The sequence below is a fragment of the Oratosquilla oratoria genome, chromosome 41, assembly GCF_046742065.1.
Source record: "Oratosquilla oratoria isolate Oo_2021 chromosome 41, ASM4674206v1, whole genome shotgun sequence".
NCBI lineage: Eukaryota > Metazoa > Arthropoda > Malacostraca > Stomatopoda > Squillidae > Oratosquilla > Oratosquilla oratoria.
Window position 1 is genome coordinate 17,863,765 of NC_134817.1, and position 25,598 is coordinate 17,889,362.

The window sequence follows — 25,598 nt, forward strand, 5'->3', positions numbered from 1 at the left end:
CTTCTCATTTCCGCCTGTTGGCGCCCGTACTTTTAGCCTGAGCAGTATCTAAGTGCGATAAACAAGAGCCTTGGTGGCCCTCGACCTGTAGCTGAGGTGGTTACCCCATCGGGACAAGTGGCCAAAATGACCCTCAAAATTACCAAAGGATTTGGACAAAAACCGTCATGTCTCCGATTTGGCCCAAACTTACTCCAGAGGGAGAGAGTCGTCCACAGGGCACAGCGAGGTAGACGTGGGGAACCTGGACCCAAGGGCGAGGTTGTGGCGACCAGCCAAATTTGTGTGTAATTTTCCCCTCTCATTTCCGCCTGTTGGCGCCCGTACTTTTAGCCTGAGCAGTATCTAAGTGCGATCCGCAAGAGCCCTGGTGGCCCTCGACCTGTAGCTGAGGTGGTGACCCAATCGTGATAAGTGGCCAAAATGACCCTCAAAATTACCAAAGGGGACCCACGGATTTGGCCAAAAACCGTCATGTCTCCGATTTGGCCCAAACTTACTCCAGAGGGAGAGAGTGTCGTAATAATACTCGCATCATAAAGTATAGTCACCGCTTATATCGATCGTTCTCTCTTTCACCCGTGAATATTGATAACCATAGAAAATGTGATGAAGACAGTTTAGAGCAGTGGTTCCCAAACTGGGGGAAATTTGAAGCTACCAGGGGGAAATAATTAAACTACCTACTAAAAAAAATCTCTGATGGATTTTCTCATGTCTGAGAGAGAGAGAATGCCTGTTTATCAGTATATTTGTACATTTGAAAAATAAATTAGTAAATAGTCACAGTGTATTTCAACTACTCCTTCCCTGCTACACATGAAGGGGGAAATCTGGATAGTTGACCTGGGTGCAGGGGGAAATGACAGAAAAAGTGTGGGAACCACTGGTTTAGAGAGAATGTCATTACGCAGGGGCAACTACAATAAATATAATCAAGACGCCGATATGGCAGCCTCGCGTATCCACTTGCTCCTCATGCCGCCTACGTATGCGGCACCGTATGGAAGGGGTTAATTAAACCGCTTCCACAGCAGCAATTTGCCTATCGCTCATGACGTCACGCAGCATAACATCACGAGGATACGTCACGTGATTAATAAACGTAACATTCTCAAACACGCAGCAAAATCGTTATATACATATATATATATATATATATATATATATACATATATATATACATACATATATATATATATATATACATACATATATATATATATAATATATATATACATATATATATACATTATATATATATATATATATATATACATACATATATATATATATATATATATATATATATATTTTTTTTTTTTTGGGGGGGGGGGCTGCTGACAACGACAAAAGGAAACGGGAAAAGAAACTAGAATTCCCAAGCACTTTCGTGATGTTTCACATCTTAGGGGAAACATCACGAAAGTGCTTGGGAATTCTAGTTTCTTTTCTGGTTTTCTTTGTGGTTATCACCAATTTATTGGATCACGTGCTTTTGTGATCTTTTTGCATGCATATATATATATATATATATATATATATATATATAATATAGATATATATATATATATATATAAATATAAATATATATATATATATAAATAGATACATATATATAAATAAATACATATATATATAAATATATATATATATATATATATATATATATATCTGAGAGTTGACACCTTGACATTGTGGATAGGCTTGAGAATCTTTATGATTACAAAACCTATGTCGAGAGGAAATCTCTGCAGGGTCACCCATTTCGAACAGGTTTTGCAAGAAAGATCAGACAAAAAGCAGCTCGCACACACACAGTCGCAGGGCCCACTGCTAACTGGCACATCCCTGATGGCAAACAGGGAAATTCCCCATAGATATATGGGGTACTGTCATAATGACAGCGTGGACCACTGGGAACCCTATAAATTTATAGGGCTTCACCCAATATAATAAGGTGACACCAGTGAAATATCTTACGAGAAACTAGTTGGCAGTAAGGTGAGATTACTGCCAAAATTCCTTCATAGCAACCATAAACACTACAAACAAAATAAAACTGGGCATTCCTGATGGATCATCATCTCCTAAAGGTACAACCATATTGCCTCATTTGCTTATGGGCAGCATGCCACCGAATGTAAGCACTGTCCAAGCAGATCCAAGTCTTGGATATTAAACAGTATGAAGAAAATGAAGAGCTATACTTACAACATAAGAACTCTCTCAAAAGACCGCAGGCTGGAGAGTTTAATGGAAGAACTAGACAACATCAAGTGGGACATCGTAGGACTGAGTGAAGTCTGAAGAGTGGAAGAAAAGCTGATATAATTAAAAGATGGTCAACACCTGTTCTACTATCGAGGTGAGGACAAAGAAAGATCCAGTGGAGTAGGATTCTTGATAAACCGAGAGGTTGCTGGTAACATAGTCAAGTTCAATAGTTTATCAGACAGGGTAGCTTGGATTGTGATTGGGCTGTGTAAAAGGTACACTCTAAAAACAGTTCAGGTTTATGCACCAACTTCACAGAGTTTAGACAATGAAGTTGAAGCATATAGTTATTTAGGCCAGATGGTGAAAGTGACCAAAGATCATGATAATGAACTAAAAAGATGTATTACAATTGGTTGGAAAGTGTTTGGTAAGTATAATAAAATCCTCAGAAGCTCTCTACCATTATGTTTGAAACATAAAGTTTACAATCATGCATTCTGCCAGCATTAATCTATGGGTGTGAGACTTGGGAAACTGACGAAGGTGGTGGAAATAAAACTAAAGACTACACAGAGGAGAATGGAGGGATCAATGATGGGAATAACGCTGAGAGACCGGAAGAGAGCAAGTTGGGTGAGAGAGCAGACTAGAGTGAAAGATATTGTGGAGGCAGTAAAAGAGAGGAAGTGAAATTGGGCAGGTGAGTTAACGCGAACGACTGATGAGCGATGGAGCGTGTTACTGAGTGGATGCCACATCACTAATTTTCCATTTACTCCATAAGTTTATTTTATCTTCAGCCTTCCTCACCGACCTTATTTTTCTATATTCTAAAAACCATTTCAATCAACACTACCATATGATCATTCTTTTCTAATTTAATCTCTATTTTTGCAAAACTATATAGTTTACAGATTCTGTTCAGAATAATTACTTGTATCAAGTTCAGGAGTCCCTTCACCTTCAACTGGTACTCTAGGAAGTAGTTAAGTACTGAATACCTTTGTTGGAGCTCCGGGAATTAAGACATAAGAAAATAAGAATGAAGGACACTGCAAGAGACCATAAGGCCTACACTAGGCAGTTCCATAACAAGAAGCCCTTAGTACCTTCACATGTTGTTATAATAATAATAACAATAACAATAATAATAATAATAAATACTAATAATAATAATAATTAATAATAATAATAATAATAATAATAATAATAATAATTAATAATAATAATAATTAATAATAATAATAATTAATGATAAAAAAAAATTTGCATTGAATCAATATACATGAAGTGCAGACAGTGAAAAGAACACATAGTTCGAAATAACAATTACAAATGCCAACATGAACTATCATCCCTCTAGTCTCCTGCTTGGGCACAATAGTCTTCTAACATCTATTTTATTCAGCAGGGGATAAACTCTAGATGGAGGGAATTTAGCCACACTACTTTCTGATCAGCTGCCAAATTTCATGACATGAAACAAGTTCAATTTGTCAACAATACTCGCTTGTTGTAGTTTCACTTTACCTACAGTAAACAAGAGCTTTCCATTTCCCTACATGAATAAATGCACAAACTCAAAGGATTACAAAGGAAGAGCATGCCAACAGAAGACCTTTTGGGCCATAACTAGGTCAGATGCAAAAGAAAAAAATAAGTAAATAAATTAATTATAATGATAAATGATAAACAGATAAATACTAAATAAATGAATAAAATAGAATATAATAAATGGCATGCATTACAGCATATTGCTTAGGCGTTTATCTGAATCATAAAAGAGTGAACTTTACTACATTGTACCGCCTTTGCAGAAAGTTTATTCCATTCATTTACTACACAGTTGGTGAAGTTGTTTCTACCCACTTCCAAATTAAATCTAATTCCTGACACTTTGAGACCATTATATCTTGTCTGATTCACAGTGTGAAAATTTTGTTGCTTTTGATGTTGTCAATTCCTTTTTGAATCTTAAAGACCTTTATCAAATCTTAGGTTTGTCCTCGCTGCCTGCTTTAAATTTTCTGAAAATGTCCTTCAGATAAATTACCTACCAGAGGCATAAATACCAATCAACTTTCACCACAAAATATAACCGACTCATTTTTTCATCACGCTTGGAAATCTCACTGTAAATAAAACACAACTTATCACTTAGTCTCTTTATTGAAGGGAATAAAACATGATACTGCACATTGTAATTATATATAAGGAATTCTCTCCCAGTTCCTCTGATGGGAACTGTGAGTCTTCGTCATCACATATCTCTTCTTAACTACCAGTGATGCAATGCCTTTAATGTTATCACTAGTCCCTTACTGGCCAATTGGTACATAAATGTCCCATGAGCTGCAGTTGGAGAAGTAATTCCATCATCCCTCAATGTTCATGCCTTCTGTCTTCCCTCCCTAATCCTCATCTTGCACAGCCTCATGGGTTGCTTTCTATATAACCCAACTAATATAATCCCACAATATCAAACACTAGATTTGATTAGTTGGTACTTTTGAGGAAACTTTCCTGACTTCAACTGTCAACCATCGAAAGAAGGTATGTGCATCACGTAATAATCTTACAACCATTGCCAGCCATTCCAAGTTCACTGCTATATATCAGCCTTTCACAGTGCCTTCCATAATTGATGACTGTCAACCTTTGCCACATAATTCCTGCAGATTGTCCTAACCTATCCCTTGATATTTTGTCTCATTTCCTTTGGCCTTCTTTACCACAGTGTCCTATCAGTACACAGTGTCCTCTAAGTACGGTCTGCTACATTTGTTGTCCTCGCTTCTTGTTACTTGTCTTCCCTATTCTAATACCTGTTATAATTGCCTTTTTAATATTGGTTGGTCCATCCTCTTGCCCCATTGGTCTCTGTGTATTCCAAAGCCTAGTTTCTCAAAATCTTTATCATTTCCAAGTTTTACATCCATACAGCATAGCTAAAAGTATCAAGTGTTTAACTTTACATTTCAGCGCCATTTGCATCTTTTTAACATTTTAACTTAATTTTCATGATTTTCAGTTAATTCCAACATTTTATTCAAATAATCATATTCTTACATTTCAAGGTCCTCAACAATTACTATAATCATTTCAAAAATCATTCTTGAGACTGTTAAACATTTCTTCTTCTTGCTGTTTCTGAAATGAAAACAATGCTACTTGCAAATGTCAAGTAATCAAAATATTGCCCATTAATATTAAGTTCTTCCTTCCAAACTGAACTATGAAAATCTTATCAAAGTAGATTATAAATACCTTCCACACTGTAAGTCCATTATTGGCTGATTGTATTTGTATTGTATTTTGTTGCTGACAATTTACTAGTGCTTCTGTCCTTATGGATAATACTGTCCTGTTGTTGTGAATATTGTGTTTTGCTGACCACACCTCCACATAGTACACCATCCGTCACTAAGACAGTACCAACACAGAATAAGCCTGACCACAGATTCAAACTTCCCCAGATACAATCACCACACAGAAAACCTCATACTACTATGCCCCATACTAACGATCCCAGACAACACAAAATCTCTTCTTTAAGTAACTTATGGTCCCAACCAGAGTGAGACCAGTTTCCTGGAGGCTGTGAGTCTACTGAATGAGAGACGAGGGACAACGTAATGAAGGTTTGTTGCCGAGAAATATTTTAGTTCATGGTGTTGTGTTTGCTAGTAGGCTGTGGGTATATAGGGGGCATAGTATTCCTAAGCTGTAGGAATGCTGACATGTCCTGTTGGGAGTACACAAAATGGAGATATCAAGATTGGAAAGGAGTCTTATTCCTTGTAGAAAAGTATAAAGAAAAGCTGGAGGTATTCGTGGTGAACCTCCTAAAATGTGTATTGTAATCATTGTTTGAGGCAAGAAGTGGGTAGGTAGGTAGTTGTTGTGTGAGACTGTGTGTGTAGATATTCGAGTGAAACATGTGATATAGGAAAGGAAGTACCACAAAGGCAAGGAAGAGGAACACCAGTGTCATGTTCCTCCTACACTGGTGGGAGGAGGGACATGAATCTACATATGGTTTAACTATCTTTAAGTGGTTTGTCAGGTGTTTGCTCCAGCTTTAGGACTAGAGACTAATCTCCACTCAAAGCAGAACACTAATCACGGCTAACTTCGACTATTCCTCCTTTCTGATGTACAGTACTACCTCTCATTAACGGACGTTAATTAGCTGTGTCTGCGGTGTTTTTGCTGTGTTTTCGGTGTTTTTGATGCTGTTGTTTGGTGCTGTGCAATCACTATGCCACCCAAAAACCACTCCAAATCAACGGATTATTCACATCAATGGACACCGTTACCCCCCTTTTAGTCCGTTAATGAGAGGTAGTACTGTATACACATCTACCAAAAGGTCTTTCCCTTTTATAAAGGGGTGGCCAAGACAAACCCACATCATAAATATCATCCATTCAACCACCCAGCATTTTCAGAATGCCAAGGTGAGAAATTCTAGGTAATTATTGGCAACAAAATACAATACTCCTATAGCTTGTCTGCATTAGTCCATATTCAACTTAAACTTTTCTGCATTGTTTCTTTTATATGGTCCAAGATTCTCTCCTCGTTTTCTAATCCCAGCCTTTTACCGACAACCTTATTTAGTGAAGAAGGGAATCAAAGAATGAAATAAGATCAAGTGACTATAGACCAAAAACCAGACCGATAAGATCATTTGATCTCTTCTCTTTCATGTCTTCTGCCCATTTTTCCAATCTACTATCTTCAATAAAACTTTTTTTTTCTCCCCAAGTGTTGCCTTAACTGTCACCAGCTGGGAACCTGCAGCCCCACATTGGCTTGCAATAGTCCTTTGATCCTCCCGTGCATCTCTCTGGGAAGAAACTTAAGACTCTTGTTTGTATTATATTTCACGGGACTGTTTCCAAGTCAATGATTGAAAGTCATAGGAGACGGGGAACAGTTGCAAGTTGACATCTCTCTTTATGTGAAAAAAGTTGGAAGAGCTAAAGCTGAAGTTTTGAGAGAGAGAGAGAGAGAGAGAGAAGAGAGGGAAAGAAAGAGAAAGAGAAAAAGAGAAAGAGAGAGGAAAAGAGAGAAAAAGAGAGGGAAAGAGAGTGAAAGTGAAAGAGAGAGCGAGAGAAAGAGAGCAAGAGAAAGAGCCCAAGAGAAAAAGAGGCAAGAGAGAGAGAACAAGAGAAAGAATGAGAGAGAGAACGAGAGAAAGTGAGAGGCGAGAGATAGTGAGAGAAAGGGAGGGGGGGAGCGAAGGGAATAGAAAATTTTGAAAATAGGGAGTAGGAGACAATTTTCTGCTATCCACCTTTTAGGACCACCAATTGCGGATATCCATCACTGGTCCCAAATTGCTAATCTACACCATTGTGTGAAAAAATAACGAGCATTACATACCTCTTATAAAACCCATTACATTGCTCATTTATTCGACCAAACTGCATTTCAAGTATTTAGTGTATAAACTGAAGCAGCCAGTTTCCAACCATATAAAACTTAAAAATTTATTATAATCTATTTCACTATAAAATAATCCAAAATAATTTGTTTTAAAGCTATATCATCTCCAATATATCGAACATATCACTGACCAACAGGAGGTACTGATGACAAAATTTCAATGTCCAACGCGTCAAGTCGCAGTGGCACTTAATCATATTTGATTCTTTACGGCCTGACAATTTCAATGGTAATTTTTTTTTTTGCACTATAATCAAGTTTTTCACATTTTATCAATTAATAATCTTTATCATTCCATTTCAGTAAGACCTGAAACATTTGGACATCTTCCTTCCAATTGTGACAAAATTTGCATTATAAATACAGCCAACTATTTGAGCCCATTTCCGTCACTTTTCTTCTCACAAATAATAATAATCTTTATCATTCCATTTCAGTAAGACCTGAAACATTCGGACATCTTCTTTCCAATTGTGACAAAATTTGCATTATAAATACAGCCAACTATTTGAGCCCATTTCTGTCATTTTTCTTCTCACAAACGTTGAAATTCAGTGATTTCATCTGAAGTACAAGACGCACACTATCCATTAGTGAAAGTACGCAACTGCATCAAATGCTTCAAACTTAAGAGCTCGCACAACAACGAAGTGTCGACAAGTTCAACTTTCGTGGTCGACTATAATAAAGAGATTCACAGAGCTTCCAGTCTCTGTTTTATGATCTAACACAAGGTCATTGACTTTTGTTTTGCTAGCTCTCATTTTCAAGACTGACAGATATACTCGCATATCTTGTACCCTTAAATGCCCCTCATATTTCATGAAGACAATACATTTACTTCATTGAAATAGGAGCAATTCTTTCAGAAACTTGCATCCAATAAACCGGCACAGCTACATGGATAATGACAAAATGGAGATTCTTTATTACTCCTTTCTACTTTGTCAAGAGAACAGCAAGCCCCATCCAAAAAAAGGATCTCAATTCAGCATCCTCTTCGGACCGGCTGAATAAAATCGCTGGGCACTGACCAAAACAAAGGTTATAAAGGAGTTCACCCTTAACCACTTCAGTACGATGATGCCTATGTAACATGAGGTGCAAGTGGATACGTGAGGATGCCAGCATCGGCATCTTGATTATACCGGTATATATATTTTTTTTGTAATTGTACACGAGTTACCCCTGCATTCTGTGAACTGGTCTGATCACGTCTTTTGTGTTTATTATTACTCAGAGTAAAAGAGAATGAGTAATACAGCAGCGACTTTATATTCTATATTGCGAGTGGTGTGATGCAGCGTACACATAGCAGCTGACGCTGCTTGCAAGAATTTAACTCGTACAGAAGTGGTTAATGCTACACAGCCTTTCCCTATCCACAAGAAATCCTTTATGCTAAAGACTTTAGAAAGACGGATGGTAAAAAATAAGTAAATAAATAACGATAATAATAAAAATCAGAATAACAATAACCCATCCCCTTTTTTCTGGGGACAAACAAATCAAAGCATACGCTCTCATCATGCCCAGACAAAACTTGTTCAACTACTCCCATATCAGTACTTAAGGGATGAAGGATCACACATGTCAATGGCAATGCAGTGAGGCATAGCTCTTCCACTACAGGGCCAAACAGCCAAAGCTGGTTTATCCTGACCACTTCCTTGTGTAGTGATCCCCCCTCCTTCCCCTCTTCATCCACTCAAGATAATTTACAAAACAGATGAGAATGTTCCTTCAGGCCATGTCATCCTACCTCCCCTTTCATTTACTCCTATTTTTTGCATTCTTTCTTTCATACGTACATATACCAAAGGCTTTTTCCCCCTTACATGGGAGGTAGCCAAAAAACATTGGCATAGAAACCACTCCCACCCATTCCATCCCCTACATACTCCACTCCCCTCTTCCCTCCCTCTTATCTTGGCACCTCCTGGATGATGGGTCATCCCTGCATTTTGTCCACTGCCCTGGGTCAGAAGCAGTGTCGCAAGACACAGCACATCCACAGCAAGCTCAATAAACATTCTATATGTACACAAAAGCCCCCTCACCCCATCCATCAACGTCTTCCTTACAAACTCACTACATCCACTTCTGTTTTCACACTCGTCTTTCCTCGTTCTTTCTTCCCATATGTCGAAACTACCTCCACAGACACTGATCTACTCTATTCGATATTCTTTTCTCCAACTCAATTTTCTGTTTCATCTTCGTGTATCCATTCTTGTAAGAACTATCATATTTTTCAAACATTCCATCTTAAAAATATTCATTCCCTTTCTGCCTCCTTCACTTTCAATTCCCTATTCCATACAACAGTGAAGATAGTCTATTTTTCATACAACCTTCTCTTTCCATTGATCCATAAATACCCATTTCTCGAAACACTTGTCTGTGCACTGCTGGAGTGATAGGAAGGGTGCTGGTCTTAACATATGCTTAGATGTACGTCTGAATCCCACACTCTTGGCATATGCTCCTCATTATAATATTTTTCATCCCACCAAGACATCTACTTATTTCCTTTATTCTATAATTTGTCTCCATATCTACTCCTCTATTCACTACTATGTCGTCAACCTCATAAAGAAAGTGCCTAAGTCATTTGTCCAACTTTTCAGGAAATCGAAAAAAAAATTCTATTTTATAAATGTACGTAATGTTCCTCCTAACGTAGTTTTAATTTACTCAGACACTAAATAAAATATTGGAAATTGTACCACAAGGAGCAATGAAAAACTGATTTAGAAAAAAAAAAAAAAAATCCAGAAATTGACAAAAAATGACTTAGGCAATTTCTTTATGAGGGTGACGATATGCAACCCAAAATGCTAGGAATTTTCATTTCCCCAAGCCCTCATCTTTCGCATTTACATTCAACTTACCACAATCATTATTTCCCGGTAAACCTCATCACTTTCCGTGTGCCCAAATTAATCTACGCTTTCTTCTCTCACACAGGAATCGATGATGGTTACCCTCCCTCCCACTTATCTTCTGCCAAACACTTCTATACTGTCTTACCAGCTTTGGCTATCAGGCCTTGCTGTGGAGGAGCTGTCTTCCTACAGTGCTTCTGATCCAAGCAGTGGGTAGGATGGGCAGTGAACAAACACACACACACATACATATATACGCACACACGACTCGTGGCGCAGTGGTAGAGTTTCCGGCTGCCACTACGGCAGTCCAGGTTCGAATCCTGCCCAGGGGTGAAATAATTTCAGTATCGCTGCACTGCAGTTCATTACTCCAGCTCTCATGGGCCGGGAGTTGGGGGGGGTGTGCATGTAAGGTCACAGCATTACCCATAGATCTGTCATATATGAGCTCTGAGTTCTCTTCCGGGAAGGAAATAGCTGTTGATCACAGGTCCAACACGTGATCCAAAACCATGGTGAATCACACATGTGTATATATATATGTATATATATATATATATATATATATATATATATATATATATATATATATATATATATATATATATATATATATATATATATATATATATATATATATATATATATATATATATATATATATATATATAAGCATACATACCTACATACACACATACATACCAAAAGGTTTAACATTTCAAACAAGGCATACACCCACCCAACACCACACCCACCCAAAATCCATCTTCTACAACAACACAACCTTTAATGTTTCAATATCTAATGATCAAAAAATTAAATATTAATTTGTTTGATACCCACTCGCTTTTCAACCAATCACTCCATCATCCCTGGTCTCTTTTACCGAAGACCCAAGGACCTAACGTTTACGCGTGCCCTTCACTGCTTACATCCATGCACACAGGTAGGCGGATATTTTACTATAATATTCACCTGGGCTAGAACACACATCGTTACCACCAAACATTGCCGTAATTGAAACGCAACTATACAACTCATATATATTTAAGTGAAAAATGGAACCAAAAATATTAAATGCACTGAAAATGTGAGCACATAATCTAAAAATATGATGAAAAGGAGTAGAAGGAAGAAGAGAAAGAAGGGGAAGAGGATGAAGAAGAAAACAAAAAAGATAATTGTGTAATAGGTGTTACTGCCAACCTTGGCACAGAACTGAATTATAATCTACAAATTGTATGCTATAAAATTCAAATCACATGTGTGCAACAACATTCATGTTGTCATGAGTGATGGCACCGAGATACAAAAAAATAAAAAATAATAATAATAAAAAAATAAATAAATAAATAAATAAAAAAATAAAATATAATAAAATAATAATAATAATAAATTAATTTTTAAAAATACGATCATAAAACTAACAAGATAATTGCAGCTTAGGTTACTCTATTAAACTCCAACAAGAGTTGGTTGAACTGTGCCAGAGTAGCATTGGTGCGGATTGCCTCCGAGTCAAAATGCGTGCGACTGGCCTTAAACCCTGCACGCTGGACATGTTCCACAATTTTGCTCATCTTTCCTAAATCATGTCCTGAAAAGTTGACCAAATTAGAAAAATGTAAAAATTCAGTTCATAAAAGATATTCAAACACATATACATTCTTCATGAATATGATGGACCCTCATATTAAATGTTGAACCACATATGGGCCTCATATTGTTATGTATGCATTCATACATGTATATCAACCTCCCTATCATCTTTGCCAACATCAAACTATCTCTCACCTTTTGGACTGTGCCTGTGAAGATTGAAGTAAAATGACGGAGTTCTCATCTGCGGTTCAACTTTCATTTTCTTTGGTAGCGGCATGTCAAACATGTCCTCTGATGACGGTATTGCTGCTGTCCCTCCTCTTCCTCCTCCTCCTTCCCCTCCACTAGTGTAGTCATCTTCCTTGTCCCTCTCTCCTTCTAATTCTTCATCTCCAGACAATTTGTTCTCCTTGTCCTTCAAGTGGAGGTCTTCACCACGGAGACCTTCACAGCGAGACTCACTCACAATCATCTTTGGAAACATTAAAAGTGTTAGGTTGTTCCAGTTCCAGTTCTATCATATTCCTAATACTCACAGTAGCATATTTTACATACATTAAAAGCATTAGGTTACATTTCTAATACTTGCAGTACCACATATATATATATATATATATATATATATATATATATATATATATATATATATATATATATATATATATATATATATATATATAATATATTTTCTGCAAAATACGTTAGATACTTCACTTGTTACAAACAGAAACAACTATGTAGTAAGGTCTTCCCCTGTCACAATACCTGGAGAAGACTGGTAACTCTAGGGGGCAGGTGAAGTGTATGTGCTATTCGAACCATGGCTTCACAGAATGCAGGATGAAATATCTCGTCACACCAAACAGGACCTAAGATGACGGCAAGCTTCCCTGAACTCTGTCTCCGGCAGTCACACGAGAGAAGAGAATAGGGATTTTCTGGAAAACCAGACAAGTACAAAAAATAATGTTAAAAAACTACCTATATATATACATATCATTATATAATTCTTTCAGTAAAATTTGTCTTAAGTATGCTTGAGACAAGAAAGAACTTCTGAGGTGGAAATGAAGAGCAGAAAGGACACGGTCCTGATATAGAGGAAGAGATGCATGAAACAGGGATACAGAATGTCAAGTCCAGGACATTGGGCATGATGCAAGGATGACCCGTCATCCAGGAGGAGCCAAGAAAATAGGGAGAGGTGGTGAATGGGAGTGGAGTATGTGGGGATGAGATGGGTGAGAGTGCATTTATGCCTTTGACTTTGGCTACCTCCCTTGTAAGAAGGAAGAGGCCCTTGGTATATGTAAGTCTGTAAAAAAATAAACCTATTCTAGGAGAACTGTTTTTTTTTTCTTTCTTTCTTTTTTATGGACTTGAAGAAGGCATGGGATAGGATGATAAAGTTCTATGGAGCATATAACATACATATGGAATAAGGAGTAAGTTTGTTGAAGACAGTCAAAATCTTTTACACGAGTAGTGGGACATGTGATCAGGAATGGAGAGACAGACAGACACACAGAGAGACACAGATAGAGAGAGAGAGAGAGAGAGAGAGAGAGAGAGAGAGAGAGAGAGAGAGAGAGAGAGAGAGAGAGAGAGAGAGAGAGAGAGAGAGAGAGAGAGAGAGAAACATAAGAAGAACATAAGAATGAAGGAAACTGCAAGAGACCATGAGGCCTACACTAGGTAGTTCCATGTCTACCCATTTCTTAAAACAACTGATAGTTTCAGTGCCCACTACATGGTTACTAAGTCTGTTCCATTGGCTGACCACTCTATTAGTAAACCAATTCTTGAGATAGAGAGAGAGAGAGAGAGAGAAACATAAGAACATAAGAATAAGAGGAAACTGCAAGAGACCATGAGGCCTACACTAGGTAGTTCCATGTCTACCCATTTCTTAAAACAACTGATAGTTTCAGTGCCCACTACATGGTTACTAAGTCTGTTCCATTGGCTGACCACTCTATTAGTAAACCAATTCTTGCCTATTTCATTCTTAAATCTAAATTTGTTCAGTTTAAATCCATTACTGCAACCCTTGCCCTGTTGTCTTAATATGATGACCTTGTTTGCATCACCCTTGTTAAAGCCTTTGATCCACTTAAACATCTCTATTAGATCACACCGCGCTCTGCATCTTTCCAGAGTGTAAGTTAAGGTGCCTAAGCCTTTGTATGGTAAATTTCTGAGCCCATGTATCATTTTGGTCATTCTCCTCTGTACTGATTCTAGTAAATTGATGTCCATTCTATAAGACGGAGATGAAAACTGTACTGCATATTCAAGGATGGCTCTAACTATCATCATCTTTGTAGCTGCATCTCCCTTCAATGACTAGCGTGCACACACTCATGTGCTTCAACATAGTACTATCAACCAAGACTACCGTCTCCCTAGGGACATTCATTGTTCAGTGACCAAGCTCAATGAGTTTTCCAACAATGCCCATTTGATGAACAATAGATTCTCAGCATCTCAGGTCAAGTCCTCTACTTTGAACAATGGCCACGCTGCATCTTGGGTCAAGCAATGCCCTAACACCTGCGCACACGGACCTCACGCCTCCTAGACAACAATTGATGTGGTGCAGGTCAAAGGGCCTCACGTTCTCGACACACAATAGTCGCTCAAGCCGAGCAATGAAACCTTTTTTAATTTTTCTTATGATATGGCAACTGTACATATATATTATGTTTCTGGCAACCCTCTGAGCTTTGCTGGGAGCTTGCCATGTATTTTGTAGTTAGATCTAAACTTGGAGGATTAAAGCCAAGAACTCTGCCTGAGTTTCTTTCATCACCAATTCCAAATGCAGAGTACCACAACCTACAAATGCTAGACAGTTTGATAATTACCTCTGCACTTCTATTCATAACCATCCTAGCAATGAAACCTAATGCTCTATTTGTTTTATTCCTGGCACTAATGCACCATTTCCTGGATTTAAGGTCAGGACTCACTACAAATCCCAAGTCTCTCTCGCACTCAATTTTCTCTAAAAATGTGTTATCTAAGCTATATCTATTTTCAGGGTTGTGCAGCCCTATGTTTAACATGATGCACTTTGAGACATTTTAGTTCATTTGCCATTTCACTGACCATGTGAACAATTTGTTAAGATCATCCTGCAGAATCTTGGCATTGTCTCCTGACCTAATTAGGCATCCTATTTTAGTGTCATCCACAAACTTACTAACATCACTATTAATCCCATTGTCCAAGTCATTTATGTACATAATGAACAATAAGGGGCCCAAAAGAAAGAAAGAAAGAGAGAGAGATACACACACACACACACACGAGCTTCCGAGCTGTCAACACCTCTCAACTAGAACTCCAAAGGCTGCCAAATAAGACAAAAATTCTCAATAGTGCAAGGAAAACAAGAGGCCTGGTTTGTATCAAATGGAAGAGGGAGCACTTGTGGTTACCCAAAATTATTTCTCTGCAGCATTAAATTGCTCTAACAAGAGAAAATGCAAGAAAATAAAAACAATGTTTTTGAGCCGAATTTCGACTCAAACACAGCCCTCTGGGGGCGCTACACCGAAACTAAATGTAAACAAAGGACTTGAAACACCACAAGGGTTGATCAGTTGTACAACAGACCCTTTTTCTGGTTTTGGAGGGAGGGAGGAGGGTGGAGGGGAGTGGAATATATGGGAAATGAAATGGGTAGGAGTGATTTTTATGCCTTTTTCTTTTAGGCTGCCCCCCATGTCAGGGGGAAAAAGCCTTTGGTATATGTATGTATGGTATGTTAAGTAAGAAAGGAGAAATTTGAGTCATATCTTAGCCATGGAAAGGGAGATGAGTATTAACAGAAATTTGTGGGAGATAGAATTCATTGAACTAAGGAAAGATATTATAAATTTAAAGATAGGCCTTTTTTAACCTAACAATGAGATATGCGAACTAAAGAAAATAAATTCCAAACTATATAATGAGCTAAGGGAATTAAAAAAAGATCTGAAGCTGAACGTGAAAATGAAAAGATGAAAATCAATGATACTACAAATAGCAAGAACTTAAAAAAAAAAAATGTAAATCACAAAATATAGGTAATGTCCGAAAGAATTGAGGAAAAAATTAGGTGAGGAAAATTTGCAGAATATTAAGAAATGGAATGAAAACAGAGAAAACAAAGATAGCTTTAAAGGAAATATTACAACAGATGCAGGAAAATGCAAAGGACACAATTATTCGAGTAATCAAAGAAAAAGCAAATTGGGTCAGAGATACAGTGGATAGGAAAAAAGTATATTGTGGTATATGGATTAAAGGAAAAACATGGTCTGGTAATGTACATAAGAGAAACGGCAGAAAAAGAAATAGCAATAAAAATTCTACAAGAGGTAGAAGATGATGACCAGGAAGTAGAGAAAGATATAGAAGTGTATAGAATGGGACAATATTCCAAAGAAAGAAACCAACCTCTAAAGATAAAACCAAGATCACAAATGGTAGCAGAAGACATATTGGGAAAATAGAAAGAAAATAGAAAGAATCCAAAATCCAATGACAAAGATGGCCCAATACTTTCAAAATTGACATACGAGCAAAGATTGTCCAAACTGGAACTACCAACCTTGGAACAAAGAAGAAAAAGAGATCTATTGGCTATAATAATGAAAGGCATGGAAGTCCTTGATAGTGAAGACCTATTAAAGTGGGATAAAAGAAAAACAAGGGGACATGAAAAGAAACTCAAAAAAGGCGTTATTGAAGAGATCTGAAAAAAAAAAAACAGCTTTCCATGCATAGTGGTAGATATGTGGAACACATTGGACAAAACACTAGTGTGTGCAAACACCATACAAGAATTTAAGAACAAACTAGATGTTGCAAGATACAAAGATGGGTCCCCGCAAGTACAGCTCCCCTTCCCATATAATACAACTAGGGAAATACACACAAGTTCAAATCTATGATAACTGGAAATCAAGTATGTATATTAAGTTGGAACTGTACATGAATTTGAGGCTACATATGATAAGAAATTAGATAATGGGAGATGGGACCCAATAAGCATTGGTCCAATCCTGTATACTACAATTAGGTCAAACTAACATACAAAAATAAACAAATAAAAATACACCCATGCACACACACACACATATAAATTTAGCTTACCAATTGGATATGCTGACAGTGGATAGAAAACCCGATCTTCACACATACAACAGTGCAATAACTGGCGGATTTTACGAACACACTCATTAGCTGCACTAGGTCCTCTGATGACACGTATAATGACAGTGATAAAGCTCTTCAGTGCAACACAGCACAGCACCTCAATACCTTTATTGCACTTGGCTGCTGACCTTGAGGATAAACAAAGGGTTAATTAAAGAGAAATATCCCAAGAATCTTGAAAGAAGAATGCAATCACTATTATTATCATTCAGATAACTATTTATTCAATTCTGATACCTATCCCCACATAATTTAGGGGTCAATCAACCATTTCTAGCTTCGTGTTCCACCTTGTGGAAAACCTGCAGCCCCAGTGACTAGCAATGGTACTAGGAACCTCCCACAAATCTTTCTAGGAAGAAACTTTGGACTGTTGTCTGCATTGTGCGAGTATGGGACTGTTTCTATATCATGAACTCAAAGTAGTATAGTAATGAGAGCAGCTGCCAGTTGTGAAAAAGTGTAAGAAATAAAGTTGATAAGGAGAGATCTTGAGCCCAGTCCTGAGATCAAGGGTTAACCACTCAGGTTCTGCACCTCCTGATGGTTGTGAAGTGATTGACGGCTTTTGAAAATGGGCAGCTTTGCAGTCCCTCCCATCAAACACAACTCGAAAACAACTCCAATATTCGCATTCTACTCAAATATCTACAACAGCACAGCCTCAATACCTCGCACATCACATATCCTAATAATCCCTAAATCTGCATACCCTGTTACCCAATTAGTTTGGATATAGAAGCAATTACTGTGGCTACTGTCATCTATCCCCTACTATTTGTATCATTAACCCAACTACCTTACAACAGAAGCCAATATCAATCTTGCTGCCAATTCTTTTGCAAAGAATGTCTTGATGATGTGGCCACCATAATTTCTGAGCGTGACATCACTCGCCTTCCCGTACAATGCAGCATCATCTGTTGAGGTGATGGCAACAACACCATTCTTGGGTACATTTCTGAATACCGCATCCAAGTATTGAACGGAAGAACCATAACAGTCTAAGAACCTGTTAAAATATATTGAAATGTCATATATTAATTGCACAATAAAATCATATTTAAAATAAAATCAACTGACCTCCAATTGATATATGAATTGACCAATTAACCTCTTTGGTCAACAGAGGTGCCAAAGAAATCCCTTCAATATTGAATACAGTGAGACCTCTCATTAACGGACATTAATTAGCTGTGTTTGCGGTGTTTTTGCTGTGTTTTCGGTGTTTTTGGTGCTGTTGTTTAGTGTGTGCAATCACTATGCCACCCAAAAACCACTCCAAAACACCGAAAACACAGCTAATTAATGTCCGTTAATGAGAGGTCTCACTGTACCTATAACGATGCAGTCAACATTCCAGTATGACTGGGATAACATTGGATGGTTAGGTAATGTACATCCATCATACAATATACAGTTTAAACATTTTATTATCAAGTATAAAAGAAACAGGGATGAGTGGAGATTGGATGTGTATAAATGATACTGTTATGTGAGGAAGGAAGGGAGGGGCAAGGGATGGGGGGTAGGGGGTATTTGTGAGTGAAAGATATTTTGACACAGCCTGAAGGGATTCCTCCCAATCTTCTTTTTTTCTGCATGAGGGGGCAGAGAGGGGGTGGGGTCACTGATCAAGTGAAGCAGCCTTGCTGTGGATGTACTGCGTCTTGCTACATTGCTTCTGACCCAGGGCAGTTGGTGGATGCAGGGATGACCCATCATCCATGAGGAGCTAAGATGAGCACGAGGAAAAGGTGTTAGAGGGGAAGTGGAATGGGTGGGAGTAGGTACATGCCTTTGACTTGGCTACCTCTCTTATACGGGGGAAAAAGCTCATGGCATATAGACAGATAGATCAAAGAAATATCCTCTAAATTTTTAAAGCAAGATATCCTATCATACGGGGATCTTTCAGGACAGATCCATGCCTAAGATTCATTTCATGTTGTTTTCCCAAGAACATTCCAATAAATTACGAGTCATACATTATTTCAATAATAGCCATTTGAGACAATGGTAACATCTGCTGAAAGGGACTAAAGGCAATAAAATAATCAGAAACATATGTCTAAACATATGTCTAAAGTGAGTCATACAGATTTATGATAATATGATTTAACATCACCAACTCTCCCTATCGGAAGGCTAGGACTGTGCCCCTCACAGAAGACTTTGCAGCATGGAATTTAATGAACCATACCCTTGGTTCAACTTCGCCGGTGGCAGGGTTTGAACCACCATCCCCTCAACCTTCGCTGCAAGTAACAACTTCCTAACCTGCTCAGCATGTTTACAATTGAATTTTTAGTTTTGATGATGATATGATGATGATGATATAGTTTAACATTACACACTCCCCACCCCTATCAGGAGGCTAGGACGGTGCCCCTCCCAGAGGACTTAGTTTTGGATTACTTAAAACTCTAGAAAAGGACGACCCGAGACTTGTTCCACCTACGTACACAAAGTCGAAGGGGCGCTGGTGAAGCAGGACACTCACGTCCATGTTGCACACCTCCGCTTCAAGGTTATTGAGTGACGTATTCTCCCGTATGCGCTCTGACGCTGCAGTGTAAGGGTCATTTACAGTTACTTGTGCCTGAAACAGAAACATATCAACATATCAAGACCAAATATGCTTATGAGGAGGTTGCTGAATCAAAGTATACCCACCAGAAGACGAGAACAGGTAAGGCACCTGGGTTGGAAGGTATACCCACAGTATACCTACATACTTTTTCCCCCTTACAAGGGAGGTAGCCAAAAAGGAAAAGGGATAAAATTGTTTCCACCTATTCCATCCCTGAATACACTCCACACCCACACACAGTATACCTACATCATATATAACTGAAATCCAATAAATATTCCTATAGTCTCATTACTTTGCTGATGAAAAGTCATTTTCATCTTCTATCACACAATACATCCATACAAAAACTGTACACATTTTTTGCATTTATATGTTAATTATATGAAAAATACTAGCTTAAACAAACTTTTTTTTACTGATTTTAACAGCCAAAACATTCATTTTTCTCATCTATATTTTCTTTCAATTTTGATACCCCAGGGGTCAAATCTTGACCTCAAATATTTTTTGAAGTGGGATTTTTTACTTTTCAACCTAGAGTTCTAAAACTCTGATATTTGGATTCCTTGTCTTTTTCTGATTCTAAATATATATATATACATTTATATAACTATGATTACCCTAGTTATTGGTCACCAAATTCTAGTGACCTTTTGTATGACCTCAAAATATCTTAAGTCATATCTCCTGAATGGTTGTTAAGATTGACCATAAAACTTCTGAAATGTGTTTAGAACCCTAAAACTACCTATAAACAAAATTTCAGCAAAATTGGAGAGATGAGGGTGTTAGGCACTTGTTGATCTGACAGAGAATGCTCCTATACATTCATATCACAAAACAATCAGTGAGAAAGATCCCCAAACATGGTACTCCATCTGATTCACCAAGATATCAATACAACTGAAAAATCCTTCCCATGACAAGCGAGAATCGCACTGGCACAAGTGTGCTCTGGCCACATAATCAGATTTCTCAGATGCAACGACAGCACAGGTGCCACAGAACAGATTATCCTAAACTGCCTTACACCGACCTTAACCAGACAAAAACATAATATCTCTTCCTGAAGTCCCTTGTGGGTCAATCTGGTAGCTGTTGCTGGTTGCCTGGGAGCCAAGGGTCACTTGCAAAACCTGAGGCATTCCATTAATTGGTTTAAGAACATACATACATACATATACCAAGGCTTTTTCCCCCTTACAAGGGAGGTAGCCAAAGAGGAAAAGGCATAAAATCATTTCCACCCATTCCATTTTTTTTTTCAATGAAAAAAAGTTTAAGAACATAACATAAGAATACAGGAGACTGCTAGAGACCATAAGGCCTACACTAACCATGAGAAAATTGTATTTCATGTCTAGGCACCTTAATTTGCATATAGTGGCATACAAGTTAAAATAAAGACAGGAGGACCTGACTATCTAGGTATCGGCCCAAGAAGACAAAGGTGTACAGCTTTCAGACCCCTGTAATCTCTAACCAGATGTATGGGTGTAAGACTGAAACCCTCACCATGACTGACATTCAGACTAAGTTCCTCGACCACTGTCAAGAAAATTATGGAGTACCACTGGAGTGACTGTGTGTCAATGAGAAGTACAAATATCAATATCAAAATAAGAAAATTAATATACTTTATCACTGAACATTACTGGAGACATCAAGGTTATGTAGCTTGCCTACTGGGTGATAAATTGATTACTAGGTCAACCAATCAGTCCATTGCCCCAGGTTTCTCTTGTACGAAACCCACAGGTAACTAGGTAATCTAAAAAAAAAAAAATATGATCCTGATATTCACAAGTTATGTGTTTACATCAGACAAGTTGCATTTACCAGGAAATGATTCAAATGGACTGAGGATATTCCTCAGAACTTGCATTCAGTGAATGACTGACCTCTATTTCACATACTCTTCAGAAAGTACGAGTCAATCACAGACCCTGACTGAAGTGCATTAACACTATAATAAAGAAGACTTGTCATTGTTTATTTGGAAGGAACCAATGACAAGTACCAGCTATGAAGTGCATTAACACTATAATAAAGAAGAGAGACTTGTTACTGTTTATTTGGTAGGAACCAATGACAAGTACCAGCTATGAAGTGCCTTAAAACACTATAATAAAGAAAAGACTCATTATTGTTCATTTGTAAGGAACCAATGAGAAGTACCAGCTAGTGGTGGTCCTGCAAGATGGACATCAGAGAGAATCATCTCCCTAAAGCTACTCCAAAATCTGTCAACATCCTCACTTATATCTACAGGTGCAACCCAGATGGGATGACATTCAATATCCAGTCCAGCTCCACAAACTCTCTCTCAACTTTATTTCCTTCACTTTTTTCATTCAAGAAAAGCTAAAAATTGGTGGATGTTTCCATCCTCCTATTACTATAAACCAGTGACAAAAATTCTTCCACAATATTACAACAAAAACAACAGTCCAAAGTTTCTTCCCAAAGAGATCTATGGGAGGTCCTAAGGACTGTTGTCAGACAACTGAGGAGGCTGCATGTTTCCAGTCAATAAGAATCAAGGCAGCAATTATTATCATTACAGGCGCTCATTTTTGGAATGCTCATCGGACAAGCAGGTTCGAGTAGTGCGACACTGCTACTTACGGCAGATGTCAGGAGTGAAAGCAGAACATACATACATACATGATAAGTCTTCCATAATGAGATATCATCCTCCCTCTGACAGTAGTTCATGACACTATACCAAATAATTTAGAATTTGATGGTAAATGCAATTCAGGAGATATGAACATTGTATTTTCCGATATTAAGTTAGGAAATTAAAAGCTCATATATCTGTTGGTAAATAAACAAGTCTGACATACAAAACCATGCAGGATAAAATATTTACAAACTCTTACCTTGGGAAACATCCGAGCCCATGCTAGACCGGCAATACCTGTAGCTCCAAGTGCATCCAAGCACCTTAGGTCTGGATTAATGCACCATCCCATTTCCTTGTACGCAGCCAATGCGCAAATGATAATTGACCTGAAACCCGAGAGAAGATATATTTATGGGGTGGTAAAGGAGAGATTTTACGATGGCAGAAAAATGGAGGGCTTGTAGAAACTAAAAATTATAATTATTCTTTTTTGAGTGAGGATTAGTATTCAATTATGCTGCATGGCCCTGGTCTATTGGGAAGTTGCTAGTCCCTAAAATATAGACTGCGTAAACTTTTGCAGTCGATACCACGCGTGGAGTACAAGGGCAAGAAGAGGTGGGAAGTTCCGTTATAGCTTCTTCTTATTTTGATAAAGATAGCAAGTGTATACGTCAATCTGAGAGGCCTGCAGGAGTGACCTGGTAAATTGCAACATATACATCAGCATGGGAAACCGATTTATTATAACACATTTGTACATGTTCACTTTAAACCCACTATCAGAGAAATAATATCAGAAGTACAGGAAAACTGTATATTTCAACTACTATCTGTAGTCCTCTTCAGCAAAATGGTTACAAGTTAGAATACAGTACATCAGCATATAATTAGAATATCTAACACTACCTTCAACTGTGAAAATAACATCTATTCACAACTGAAGCACACTATATTTGATGACAAAACACAGTGGCAACAAAAAAAAGCTATTTGTCCATCCTCTTCACTGTGCCAAATATGATATACTGGTTGTGTGTTAATGAAAACACCGACTGGGACTTGAACCAAGGATTTCCTAATTATCAGGTAGGCTTGCTTATCAATGACATTATGATTAACTGAAGTAATGACCAGCACAGAGGTACATTCAATTATCTGGAGTAATATGTAATAAGTATTAATAAAGATGAAAATTCTTGTGCAAGTGTAGATACGATATATGGGAATAAAAAAAAATAAAAAAAATAAAAAGAAATAAAATAAAATAAAAATTGGGTAAATCTTTAGTAATAGTAATAGGAAATTAAATAATAATTTTCTAAATTGGGTAAATCTTTAGTAATAGTCATAGGAAATTAAATAATAATTTTCTAAATTGGGTAAATCTTTAGTAATAGTAATAGGAAATTAAATAATAATTTTCTAAATTAAAATACATCAATGTAATATACATTATTCTTGGCTGAAATCAATAGTAGATACAATTGCTAAAAGCTATTAAACAAACAAACGTAGCTGCTTTGCCAACTTGAGATGCCTTGTTTGTTTTGGTAGAGGCAGAGGTCTAAGAAATAAGGATATGCTAAATTTGTATAATCTAACCCAACTTAACCTACATTGATTTCCACAAAGAATAACTTATATTAACGGATTATAATTTACAATATTAATCTTTTATTATTATATCTTCTAAAAAAAATACCAAAAATTATCTTCAATGCTAAAAAAAATTAAATTTCTAAAACGGTCGAATTAATATATTTCTTGTTACAACTACCTGCTCAAATCCCTCACCACTTACTAGGAAAACCATTCCCAATATCTTATCATTTATGTTTTACATTTGGTTGGGTTATGTTATCCTTTTCATACCCCACAAAGTATGAACAAAAATGATGTGTTCTTAGTCACATATCAGTTCTATTAAATAAAAAATAAATTATCATCACTGTCATTTGCTAGCAAAGAATATTGTTAGTTCTATTCCAGTATCATGCAAACACATTACTCACTTCTTTATTTGAAAATCTATTTTTTTTTTTTTTTTTTGAATGGTCATGGACCGTTGTGTTATGGTAGGTTAGGTTAGGTTAGGAGCTATTGGACAATAAGTTCCTTTCTTTTTAAACATATCTGTTTGCGTAATTTTGGAATTTTACGGACTCATTAAAAAAAATGGTAAAATTAAATTCTCTTAGCAATGCACAAAATAAAAGGCGACACTGATTGTTAACCCAGTGTTTACCGTCCTAGCCTTCCTATTGTAAACACGAAGGATTGATTAAAAGAAATTCGTCGTGTTTTTCCTTCTATCTAAATTATGAATAGCTCGATTTTGAGCACAATAAGACCAGAAACCCATACAAAAACGTTTTCGACTTTGTTACTAACCTGTTAGTAACCATATCTGGGTTGTACATAATTTCGTTTTTCTTTGGGGTTGACACACACCCTTGGGTGTCCACTTTGACCCCATTTTCCTCGATAAGTCGTGGCATGATAACTCGAGAAATTTAGAATGTCATTCAGTTCCATGCATCAATGTCCATGATCGTTGCACTAGCCTTATTAGTTTATCACAACAAACACTCTCTACTTCTATTTGTTTTGACTGGCCAATCCTAATCGTCTGTTTAGTTATAAAGTTAAGTTGAAAAATTATTACTGTGTGATCATCCATATAATTCTAATAAAACACAATATTCATAATTTGGCTGTCAGTTTCACAGTATTCATTTTGTCAATAAATATTACTGTACAGTATATAGGCTTAACTCGATAACAGTTGTTTCACCCAGTCATATAACAACAATAAACATTCAATGGAAAGAAAAAAATACTGAGCAATATCAGAATATGTATATAGTAATAATTTGTTCATTCTTGTTGAAATATTTGAATAATGAAAACATTATACGAACACCAAGTCAGAGTCAATACAAAACAAATTTCATTTTCTTCAAAGAAAACTTCGTTAGAGGAAGACTAAACTATA

General features: G+C 37.1%; 1 protein-coding gene across 2 annotated transcripts; it reads right to left on the reverse strand.

Moving 5' to 3' along the window:
- Positions 1 to 4,370: 4,370 nt before the first annotated feature.
- Trm1 (tRNA methyltransferase 1) lies at positions 4,371 to 25,341 on the reverse strand. Of its 2 annotated transcripts, none has more exons than XM_076178111.1 (9): positions 24,995 to 25,341; positions 22,857 to 22,986; positions 19,841 to 19,977; positions 18,175 to 18,387; positions 17,313 to 17,503; positions 12,933 to 13,105; positions 12,360 to 12,639; positions 12,017 to 12,162; positions 4,371 to 5,370 (listed from the first exon to the last, which is right to left on the reverse strand). In XM_076178111.1, the coding sequence occupies exons 1-9, from the start codon at positions 25,099 to 25,101 to the stop codon at positions 5,323 to 5,325; spliced, it is 1,425 nt and encodes a 474-aa protein (XP_076034226.1). In that variant the 5' UTR covers positions 25,102 to 25,341; the 3' UTR covers positions 4,371 to 5,322. The 2 variants fall into 2 exon arrangements, with proteins under 2 accessions (XP_076034226.1, XP_076034227.1); XM_076178112.1 differs by having other exon boundaries at positions 11,994 to 12,162; positions 24,995 to 25,340.
- Positions 25,342 to 25,598: the final 257 nt, after the last annotated feature.